We start from the raw sequence: 12856 nt of genomic DNA, 5'->3' as shown, positions 1-12856 counted from the left end.
CACCATATTTTGTATGTTATACATGATATACATATTCTATACTGTATTCTTACAATAAAATAAGCTAGTTATTAGGAAACTCATAAGGAAGAGAAAATATATTATAGTACTGTATTATATTTATTGGAAAAACTCCACATATAACACAACTCACACAGTTCAAGCCCATGTTTTCAAGGGTCAACGGTATTATCATGTGCTAGTCAAGCTTCACTCAGTTATGCACTCTTTTCTAGCTATTTTAACCATGTTTTCCATTGTATATTTTTGTAATTGATTGCTGGGATTACAAAAACATCTTATTTATTTTGGGGAATATTTTCTATGTTTTATTGAACATTGTGGTATTTGTAGGAGGAAGTGCTATAAATTTACACCAGCTCTCAGAGTTAGGTCTATGGAAACTGGTTGCCAATGTGGAGGCTGGAGGAAGAAGTAGGGCCATTGGGATGTGAAGTAGCATACAAGAAGTTTGCCACCCACTGTTCAATTAATTTATTCTGCACTGAAACAGACTTCAAAACCTGGCCTTTGGCATCTTTGGCATTTTCTAGTTTAACCTCTGTTGAGACATTATTCCCTACTGTTCCTCAGAATCTGTTTCAACAGAAAGCACATGATTTATGGTCAGTCAATAGTGAATAGAAGTGAACTCTTAGTTTGTGCTCAAACTCCTCAGAGTATACAAAGTTATTAACCATGGTGTAACTATTTTTTTAAGGACTGGAAAGGAACTAAGCCATTTCCAGCTATACATTGGCAAACTTTTCTTTTGGGAACTGTCTCATCCCATAGAAAAAGTGAGAGGGAGGTTTGGGGTTATATTCTCCCAGGTAATCTACTTTAAATGACACTTGGAAATTAAACAGAAAACTTGTATGTATTTCCAATACTAAAACAAATGAATATACAACTTTTGGGTAGAAAACAACCAAAAGCATTTTTCAACATAAATGCCAATGATGATTTTATTTCCTTTTAGTTTCAAAAATCAGGACAGAATGTTTCTCTTTATAAGGGAAATAGGAAAGTCCCAGAACCAGGACTTACATGGGCTGCTTGCATGGTTAAATTCATTAATCTTCACCAGCAAAATTAAGCATTTATTTTGACTCTATTGAAAACACCAGATGCCACCTTTTACTCAGAGACAGTGAAATTTATCTAATGAGATAATCACCTGGTAAGTAAAAATCAAACCAACATACAGTAAATAAACATGACTTTCAAATTTAAAAAAGCATATATATGTATATATAGCATAAATTACATTTTTATCTATAAGTATGCTGATTTTATAGGTGCATTTCCCTCTTCAAGTTTTGCAAATATTTTATAACATAACTTGCTATCACATTAGTAAAATTCAATGAATTATTAATATTATGTTCCTCAGTAGATGTCAAAATGAAGCAGACCCTTTTTTGGTATGATTTTGGGAAATTCATGAAGGAAATAATAATATTATTCATGGCATATATGGGATGTATCTGAAAAAGAACTGGTAGATAAATCAAGTGAGCAACTTGAATTTTAAGCAGAAGAAAGAAAAATAAAGAAGAAAGAGGTACAAATTAAATATAATGAAAGGAATGCCCTGGATTGGAGACAGGTTCCTCCCCCACCTCCTTTGCTACACTATTTACAGTGAGTAATTAAGAGTATGATGTGTTGTGATTTGGAAAACTTCAATATCAGAGGATCCTGCACATCAGTGTGAGGCAAATCTGATGAGAAGGAATAAGAAAAGGGTAAACAATAAGACAGAAAGGAAATAGAATTAGTTCAGTCAAGTATGGGTACTGGCCCTGGGAGAAAACTTTGAAGCTGTTGGCAAAAATTTAGCTCAACCTTGACTTTGGGAGAGGTAACTTGGTTACAGAAAGAAATAACAAAAAAAGGTAATATGCTCCTAGAATAATTCTAAGAATAATTTGAACTTGACAACCAAATTTATCCGTATCCAGATAATAAAAAATACCTAAAGTATGCCTAAAATTAGTGTTTAGAGCTATCAGTATTTTATCCAAATTGTAAAGAGACTTGGTTTCCTTTTTGCAAAATAGAGATAATAAAAGAATCGTTGGGCCCTTTAGGATTCACAATTTAATACATGTAGAAGGTTTAGAACTGCCTGCAGAATATGGTAAGCACTAAATAATATTAGATATTATCATTATTTCTCTCTTACGTCTGCGCAAGACTACTGATAATAGCAACCTATTTGATATAAATTGTAATAGCTTGCATTTTTATTTATTAACATTTTAGTGTACTTTTGCTTATTCTGCCTTATGCCAGAATTAGTCCTTGTAGCTTCTGATACCAAGTTCTCTCTTTAAATCACACAAACATGAAATCAGGATCTTGTAAATCTAAAATTCAGTGACTTTAATATTAACAAAGGAGACATTGTAAATAATGTGAAGGTGTTGGAAATGTAAGTTCTAATTTAAATAGCATGACTATGAATTCTTTGGGTATCTGATGATACTTTGGAGAATTGTCAAGAAGAAACATTCAGCTGAGGGAAACAAGGTAAGTCATCAAATTATTTGCCCACCTTGCCAGTATGGGATCTAGCTAATATGAGTGAAAGAGCGACAGAGACAGAGAAAGTTTTAAACTATCCTGCTTGTTAATGAAGTTTTGCTACTTGTATTTTTTTTTCCTATGAGAATCATGTTTTTCTTCAAGGGCTATAAGAAGAAAAGTATTAAAAATGAGCTTCGATTCTTGGAAAGGACTAAAGGTAGGCTATAACCACAGAAGCATATTGGCAAATTAATTGAAAATGGACATACCCACAATCTAAAGTAAAGCTCTTTTTAAAAAAATAACTTCTATTTATTTTTTCTGATTATAGAAATACTGAGAATATTGTGATAACCTGAAAAATATCCTTGGGATTCACTATTTATGAAATTCTCATTATTTATACAAGAAATAATTCAATCACTTTTCAAAAATAACAAGAGAAAGTGGTGAAATCATAATTTCTTAATTAATGCAACCCTTTATTTAAAAAACTGATTGAAGTCCAACATGTGTCAAGCAAGTGCCATTTATGTCTCTATGTATTGTTCTAACTTAGTCTTATAGAAAGTCTTTGACTCTCAATATTACGTATTTAATTATTATTATTATTTCATACATCTATTTAAGTCAAAAAAAATGTCACAGCCACTTAGACTTTAGCTGATGTCATATTGTCATTACTGCTCTCTATAATGTTGGTAAATATTAAGTGGTTTCAACCCAGGGTCAGGACTAGGGTGAGGCAAATGTGTTACTCACCTTGTGTGCAAACAATTCAATAATGAAGACAGTAAGATTTTTATGCAAAATTTAAAAAAATGCAAATTCCACTTTAAAAATTGAATTTATCTATTTTCCAAGTTTTTTTTTAAATTCCAGTTAGTTGATATACAGTGTAATATTAGTTTCAGGTTTAGAATTTAGTGATTCAACAACAACAAAAAAAACATGGAATGTTAAATACAGACAGGATTGTACCTTGCAATTTCACAATTCCTCTCACTTACTTGGATTTAAGTCTGTCTATTTCAACCTATCAAGCAGGTGAGCTCCTCCAGGAAAACAAATGCCTCCTCCCTAAGCTCACCTTTGCAACCCCTACATGAGATGACTATGCATCTTTGTTTATGACTTGAACAAGTGTGACTATTCATACTCTTCTTTTTCACTCTACAAAATAACCTGATCTGTTAAATTATATGGAAATTTGTCCATACAAAGCTTAGAATTACTTTAAAATATACTGTAGGAAGCCAATTAAATAAATGAATTTATTTTTACAACACTCCTTCTAATTCTCACCATGCTTTGTTCAATATTTCTCATACTGACTTGTCATTTTTTCCCCCAGGCAAACCTTTGAGACTTAACTGCATTATACCATGGAAAATATTAACAACGTCACTGAATTTGTTCTGTTGGGACTTTCCCAGAATAAGAAAATTAAAAACTTGTGCTTTCTACTCTTCTTATTTTGTTACATAGCGATTTGGATGGGAAACTTGCTCATAATGATTTCTATCACATGTAGTCCGCTAATTGACCAACCTATGTATTTCTTCCTCAATAAACTTGCCCTCTCAGATCTGTGTTATACCTCAACAGTGACACCCAAGCTAGTCACCGACTTGCGGGCAGAAAGTAACATGATTTCTTATACTAGCTGTATGGCACAGCTTTTTGTCATGCATTTCTTTGGGGGGATTGAAGTCTTTATCCTCACAGGGATGGCCTATGACCGCTACGTGGCCATCTGCACTACACTGTCATCATGAACAGGCAGAGGTCTTATGCCATAGTCATTGCTAGCTGGACTGGGGCATTTCTGCATTCTTTTGTCCAATGTCTCCTTACCATCAATTTGCCTTTCTGTGGCCCCAATGAAATAGATCACTACTTTTGTGATGTGTATCCTTTGCTGAAACTGGCCTGCACAGATATTTACAGAGTTGGGATCCTAGTGGTTGCCAACTCAGGCATGATGGGCTTGGTGATCTTTGTGGTATTGGTGCTGTCTTACTTATTGATTTTTTTTTTTAAGATTTTATTTATTTATTTGAGAGAGAGAGAGACACAGCGAGAGAGGGAACACAAGCAGGGGGAGTGGGAGAGGGAGAAACAGGCTCCCCGCAGAGCAGGGAGCCCGATGTGGGACTCGATCCCAGGACCCTGGGATCATGACCTGAGCCGAAGGCAGTCGCTCAACCGACTGAGCCACCCAGGCGCCCTTACTTATTGATTTTATACACCATCAGGGCTTACCCTGCAGAGAGCCGCACCAAAGCTCTTTCCACTTGCAGTTCCCACATCACAGTTGTGGTTCTGTTCTTTGTGCCTGTTCTCTTCATTTACATTCGGCCAGCCACAACTTTCCCAGAAGACAAAGTGTTTGCTCTTTTCTACACCATCATTGCCCCCATGTTCAACCCGTGATCTACACGCTGAGAAACACGGAGATGAAAAATACCTTGAAGAAAGTGTGGTGCCAGAAACCATGTTTGATTAGAAGGCAAATCATTACATAACCTACTTAAGTGATAGTTACTGTACTTGAAAAACCATGAACTTTGCTGTAAGGAAAATAAGTATAGACATTGGTGTCACTGCATTAATACAATAATTTATCTTGAAGTACTTTCTTCTTTCTTTATTGACTTGTTTCTTATTTACATTTTCCCCTAGTAATCTGAGTCATTTTCTTGTTGAAGTTCTGTTACATTTTTCTTTGATATATTTTTCCTTTGGATTTTATCCGTAAGTTGCTAACTGGAGGTCTCCCTTCTAAACTCCCTATGCTTTGGATTCATGAATGAATCTTTATATGTACATAAGCTACATTCACATTAATCTTCCCAGACATAAATGGTCCTCGCTGCTTTCTCATCAGAAAGGAGCATCAGGAACTGAGAATCATGTTTTTCACTTAGCTCATAAGTTTCCATATTCACTGCAACAATTTAAAAAGCAAAAATTATTTAAATAGGGTCTAAGCAGTAAAAACACCATGTATGAAATAATGGTTGTATAAAAATGGGAAGAGTTTTTCTAAAATGACTTACTCAGATCATTTCAAAATCATAGCATTTTAAAAATTATAGAAATATTTGCTATAAAATTGTAATGAAAAAGTAATATTAGTAATAAATAGGGTAGCCATATTTGGAATTCATTCTCCAAACTGAGCCTCGTTTGAGTGTGAAATGAGGGTCTACTGACAATTGTGCTGACACAATAGGACATAAAATGAGATTTTGTCAGGAGAATAGGAAGTTTGGCTACTGTTAAATGTCTAAGTATGGATGCCCTAGTAGAAAGGTTAGTGGCAGTTAGATTAATATTACTTTTAGCCAATGCAATTGTGAAAACAAATATTAATGCCAGTGTTGAAACTACTTGATCCAGAACATGCTTAAATTTATTTTTTCCATTGCCATCAAAATGAAAACTATAACTTTCTAATTTCTATAGAACGTCTATACATCTGGATATCTATAGATGTCTGTAGAATTGAAAAAGTTTTTCAGGGCACCTGGGTGGCTCAGTTGGTTAAGTGACTGCCTTCGGCTCAGGTCATGATCCTGGAGTCCCGGGATCGAGTCCCGCGTCGGGCTCCCTGCTCAGCAGGGAGTCTGCTTCTCCCTCTGACCCTCCCCCCTCTCATGCTCTCTCTAGCTCATTCTCTCTCAAATAAATGAATAAAATCTTTGAAAAAAAAAAAGAAAAAGTTTTTCAAATAATTGAAGTAAATAACAATGAAATTGGGCTCATTGGACATCATGAAACTAATATGATGGAATGGAGTGAGGCATTGTATTGCACAGGTTATGGGGGAAATTAACATAGACTGAATATTTAAATGAATATATAAATGGAGCAGCAAAAAAAGGTTATAGCACAATGTGTAATGAAAAACTTTAGAAAAGTTCAAATAGAAAAATATGATTAGAGACTTGTCTTTATAAGGGGCATGTTTGTAAAGGTATTAAAAATTCAAGAGAGTTGTTCCTAGAGCAGCTGATAACCTAACTGAATCTTTAGTGAAATTATTATACAGCCTACATCATGATACATGTCAGTTCGTACTAGTTCATTAAAGGTAACTATGGAAGCAGTGAGGAAATTATTAACAAATGCTTTATTTTTAACACTTGATTTTGGGTTAAACTCTTAAATTTATTGTCTAATAAAAATGATTTTGATTACATATAACTGGTATTGCAAAGTAAACCAATAACAGAGATCACAATTAAGATTCAAATGATTTCTCCTAATGCTCAAAAAAATATGAAGTTGATAACAGTTGATAATTAAGCAGGTAGATGAAAAGTATCTTCCTACTTGAGGGATCCTGGAAAGGCAACTATGCTTTCCTCCTCTTTTTCTCCCTCTGTAAAATTGAGGTAATAGTAACTACTTCATAAGGTAATTGTAAAAATGAAAGGAAATGAGTATTGTTCTAAGAGAAGAAACTGCTCAGAATAAATTTTTATTATTGTTATTATCCCTAGTATCTGTACATTAATTTCTGTGAAGCCTCGAATTAAAAATTTTAACAATATTTCATTTTATACTTTGAATTTTTTATTTTAGAATGATAAGATTAAGATTTTTGTGACTTATGTCCATACATGTTTAAATAACATTATAATAAAGCATGATTTCAGTTGATGCAAGATATTTGTGAGGATTTTTTTTTCTTAAAAAGCTCTAAAACTATAATTTTGAATTAATGATCTAATTATCTGCTTTATTTTACAGATGAGTAAACTGAAATTCAGAGGTTTAACATTTCTCTAAGCATCAAACCGGAACTTAGAGGGGTAGTTAAGTAGTTTGGTAAAGAAAAAGAATTTTTATATAAATTGATAGCAAATGTCAAAGTATTATTTCAAGCTTTCCAGCAAGAAAGAAATCTTCATAAAAACCAGATCAAAGATTTCACTCTTGATAGTAACATGTATAAAATAAAGAGTAGAAGATGGATTCAGATGAGATTTTTAGACTAGATGCAACTGAGGAATGTCTGCTTAAAAAAAAAAAAAAAGCCAAACCCACATAGTTGGATGAGTGAATCCAACTTCTCCAAAGAGGCACTTCTTTCCATTAAATTCCATCAGAGAATTGCTTAAATGTTCCATTCCCTCTCCCCCTCCTCTCACTCACTCACTCTCTCTCATCTATCTATCTATATCTCTCTATCTATCTATCATCTATCTATCTATTATCATCATCTATCTACCCCAATAATCTCTTCTATAGTTTATGTCAGATACTATTTTCAGATTATTTTAAACTTGAATTTAGATAGTAAATGAAAACCTTTTACTTTGAAAAAATCCTTAATTTTGAAGGATTTATATTTTCTTCCTTTCCACAGGGCAGGTAGCTGTGGTTTACTCCTTGACCACATACATGGAATGTCAAACCAGTTAAAATAGCATGATTTCAGCCATACTAATCTTAGCTACCCATACACTTTTTGGGGTGTCTTGTCTGACTGAATGGATCCAGAGTGAATCCCTTCTTGGCTATATGAAGCCAAAATATATGGAAGTAGAAAAATATGTGAAGAAAGATACATATCAACACAATGGTGGAGTCTAATGTCCTAGTGGATCATTAAACCATGACGGGGATTCCTATGAGGGATGAGAAACAGAGCTATGTGACAAAATATTTATAAATTCATTCAATAAATATTTATTGAACACCTAATATGTACTATACACTTTGCTGGCTATTAGGAAATTAGCAGTGAAAAAACTATGACATGACCCCTACCTACTTTCATGGAACTTAAAACTTAGTGAAGGATGAAAACAAGTGAAGCACATCAGCAAAGGAATATGAAAGAGGAACCCACTGATGGCAAGCTGATGTTTAAGGCTTGGCCTTTACATATTCTGACTAATTTTTCCATTGGCAAGGAATCAAAGAAAGAGGATGTGTGATGAGATGATACCCATTCACATCCAAAGATGAATAGCCTTCAAATCATTGGCTTCCCTTTCCAAAACCTTTCAGTGCACCAAACTTTCCTTATGGCATTTTTCATCTCTGTGTTTCTAAGTGTGTAGATAAGAGGATTGAGCATGGGGACAATAATTGTGTAGAAGAGTGTAAACACTTTATCTTCTGGTAAAGTTGTGGCAGGTCTAATGTAAACAAAGATGACAGGTGCAAAAAAACAGGATCACAATTGTGATGTGGGAGCTGCAAGTGGAAAGTGCTTTGTGGCGGTTCTCTGCAGAATATGCTCTCACATTATATAATATCATAAAGTAGGAGGCCATCAAAACCACAAAGATCACCAGTCCCATCAGGCCAGAACTGGCAATGACTAAGAAACCGATTTTGTGTGTATCAATGCAGGCCAGTTTCAACAAAGGATATACATCGCAGAAATAGTGATCTATTTCACTGGGGCCACAGAATGGTAAAAAAATCGTAAGAAGAAACAAGCCAAGGGAATGCAGAAACCCCCCTGCACAGGATGCTCTGAGAATTGAGTCACATCTTTGCCTATTCATGAGGATGGCATAATGGAGTGGTTTGCAGATGGCCATGTAGCAGTCACAGGCCATTCCTGTGATGATGAAGACCTCGACCCCTCCAAAGAAGTGTGTGGTAAACAGCTGTGTCATGCAGTTTTTATAGGAAATGACCTTCTTATCTGTCAGTAAGTCTGTCATTAGTTTGGGTGTCACAGTGGAGGTGTAGAGGAGGTCTGAGAGGGCCAGGTAATTAAGGAAGAAATATATGGGTTGATTAATTAGCTGACTGCATGTGATGGAAGTCATAATAATCAAATTCCCCAACCAGATAGCTAGGTAACAGAGTAAGAAAAATAAAAAGCAGAGGATTTGGACTTTCTTATTCTTAGAAAGTCCCAAGAGAATGAATTCAGTAATGTTATTCCTATTTTCCATGATCTGATGCTCCAGAAAGGTTTCTGAAATGACAAAAATAATGAAGCAAATCATTGATGAGAAAATGGAAATCTAATATTCAATTAAAATAACCTAATGCATGTTTTAAGATCTTAGCCATTTTAAGATCCATTGAAATCATTCATTCATTTAATAAAATCCTTTCAAATATCTAGTGCCAATACTCTTCCAAGAACTTCAGATAATGATGAATTAAACAAAGTCTTAGCTTTTGTGTAATTTAAATTATTGTATAAGGAAGCAGGAAATTATACTTGTTAAGAGTAAAAAAAAAAAGAGAGACATCAGATAGCGTTAAGTATTTGTTCAAATACTAAGTTCAAAGTATACATAGTAATGCAAATAATGTTAAGTATTAATTCAATTAATGTTAAGGAAACATAATGTGCCATCTTAGGATGTAAACTGGAGGTAACCATAGAATTTACCTGAAGAGATATCACAAAAATGGTGGGGGGCATGTGAGTGATTTATACAGTGCTTGGCATATATTCAATGTTAAATAACTATTAACTAAAGAAAAAACTAGAAAGTAAAGAGTGTGCTATAGGCTTGAAGGAATAATACAATATTAGAAATAACCATTCGTCCATTAATCAGGTAATTCATGATAGATCTAAAGAGGAAATTATTTTTCTAAGTTGACTTGTAATACTTTTGGATTTAAAAGAGGAAATAACTACAGAAATTACTCCATGAAACTTTTATATTACTTAAGGGTTATTTGTAGCATAATGTATCTACAGTTTTGCTTGTCCTATTTCTGTCTCTTGAAGGATTATAGGAAAACCAACCTTAGTTTTAAAATTTTATTCTTGGTTCAGTAATTTTTAAATGAATTAAAACATGTATACATCATTGATGCCTTTTGTTTTTATATAAAATTGGGTGTATTCTACTACAAGTAAAATTAATGTTAATTAAGAGGCATGTAGTTGAAAAATATTCTTTTTACTTATTTTTAACTTTAGAATTATTAGTTAGGAGTCAGTGCTGCTTCTTTATAAGAAATATGTATCCAAAGTGAAAAAGTTCTTCAGTTTATATTTAGTTATGTTATATCCAAGAGAAATTAATTTAAATATTTAAGTAAATTGTTAACAATGGCTATTTAATGATAATTACACTATGGAGATTTAAATTTTCCAATTTTGCTCTTTTTTTTATTGTCCAAACTTTTTTTAATTCAATTAGCCAACATATAGTTACTATGAACTTTTATTCATTTTTAGAAAAAGGTATATTTTTTTAATAAAAGTGTATTTTACATTACTAATGCTTATGATTTAAATTAATTTGAAAGTATCTTTGTAAATATGACTATCCATTTATCCTTTAAATGTAATTTAAAATATTGAAGAATTATGCCCACTAGAGTCTGGAAGCCCATTTAGATTTTTATAGGAAACTAACACCAGGGGGTCACACTAAAAATTATTTATTCTTTTTTTTTTTTTAAAGATTTTATTTATTTATTTGAGAGAGAGAGAATGAGAGAGAGCACATGAGAAGGGGGAGGGTCAGAGGGAGAAGCAGACTCCCCGCTGAGCAGGGAGCCCGATGCGGGACTCGATCCCGGGACTCCAGGATCATGACCTGAGTCGAAGGCAGTCGCTTAACCAACTGAGCCACCCAGGCGCCCTAAAAATTATTTATTCTTAAGTGAGAATTTATTGAGAAACAAAAGTGCATTGATTTTTACTAGGTTTCTTTTAGCTGAATGATTGATAAACCTGTGAATTCTGTTCAAATTTGCTAAATAAAAGGACTATTTCAATTTTCTGTGTCAATTATACCAAAGATCTTGCAATGTCAGACAAACAAAGACTCAGAAAATTCCAAAACATTACACAATTTTGAATATTGTTGTCACAAGACTGTGACTCAGCATGGGATGAAGAAATGATACGATCAATGTAAATTTTTTTAATAATTCTGTTTTTTCTAATTATATACTCTTTCAAAATAAGTAATTTTTCAGAAAAGTTATTTGAAGGCCTTTTTATCAGGTGATCAATTATGGTTGCCTAGGTTAGAAATATCATACAAAGAAGTGGACTCCTTTAATTTCAAAATAGAGCCCTCAAACACAATACAATAAAATAATGGAGCTTGCTTGGCTTCATTTTCTCCCTTACCTTCTTAAAGAATCCATCTCCATAAGTGGCATGATTCTAGAAAATAATTTAATTTCTTCATATTGTGTCAAATAGAAGAATTTATACTACATTCCAGGTAATTGTGTGGTAAATGCACTATAGCAGTAGATCTTTTTTTTTAATATGTAAGTGATGAATCACTAAATTCTACTTCTAAAACCAATATTACACTATGTGTTAACTAATAAGAATTTTTTTTTTACTTTTTTTGCTGCTTATATTTTTTTATTTAAATTAAATTAGCCAACATATACTACATCATTATTTTCAGATGTAGAGTTCAATAATTCATCAATTACAGCAGTAGATCTTAATTGCTGATTGCCTCAGATTTTCAGCTCCCATCCATGCAATAAAGGAGTTGGAGTACATAATCTCTGAAGATCTCTTCCCAGATTTTGACTGTGTGACTCCTGATTCCCCATTAGTTTGGGGAAAATACGTCTGCCTCCCTCATTCCTTCCAAGCTCCATTGGATACATTGAAACTATAGAAAATATAATATTGGCAAGTTTATTACCATGTCTGTGTTTCAGTTTCCTTCTCTGTAAAGTTGAAGCAACAATAATACCTCCATATAGGGTGATGTTTGAAATAATAAAGTTCATAAATGTGAAAGTTCTTAGAACAGTATCTGGAAAGTATTACACATTCAACAACTGTTAGCCACCTTCTACAATTACTAAATGCAAGATCAAAGCCCTAAAGAAAATGTAAGTAGATCAGATCAGAAATTTTACCTCAACTATCCCTCTCTTCATAATACTGAAAATAACAGAAACTTTGGAGATCGACGCTGGTTCTGAAAATAGCTCTGATACTTAAATGCAAGATTCTTACTTCCTTGAACAATTCCTTCCTTCTTCCATAAAATGAGCATTGCAGTGCCTAACTTACAGAATTACTGTGAAACTCAAATAAAATAATGCGTATGAAGCTCAATGTTCAAAAATCTACTAGTTGCTTCTGTTTTCTCATTGGAAATTCCAATAGGGTTATAAATGCAGGAGGTGCTCAAGATATTCAAGTGGTAGGAGATCCTAGTAATTAAGAAGTTAAGTTCTGTTTTTTTTCTTTTTTTTAATTCTTATGTTAATCCCCATACATTACATCATTAATTTTAGATGAAGTGTTCCATGATTCATTGTTTGTGCATAACACCCAGTGCTCCATGCAGAATGTGCCCTCCTCAATACCCACCACCAGGCT

General features: G+C 33.4%; 1 protein-coding gene and 1 pseudogene across 1 annotated transcript; one reads left to right on the top strand and one right to left on the bottom strand.

The window, feature by feature from the left end:
- Positions 1–2682: 2682 nt before the first annotated feature.
- Positions 2683–5063, top strand: LOC102735920 (olfactory receptor 4P4-like; annotated as a pseudogene).
- A 3464-nt stretch (positions 5064–8527) lies between these two features.
- Positions 8528–9467, bottom strand: LOC102728578 (olfactory receptor 4P4-like). Its single transcript, XM_031018111.2, is given in 2 exon segments — positions 8528–8725; positions 8727–9467. Coding segments are annotated over 2 exon segments (939 nt in total).
- Positions 9468–12856: the final 3389 nt, after the last annotated feature.

Source organism: Leptonychotes weddellii, chromosome 11 (genome assembly GCF_054177405.1).
Source record: "Leptonychotes weddellii isolate Sample4059 chromosome 11, ASM5417740v2, whole genome shotgun sequence".
NCBI lineage: Eukaryota > Metazoa > Chordata > Mammalia > Carnivora > Phocidae > Leptonychotes > Leptonychotes weddellii.
Note: the sequence above shows the minus strand (reverse complement) of the source record. Positions and strands in the feature narration are given on the sequence as shown.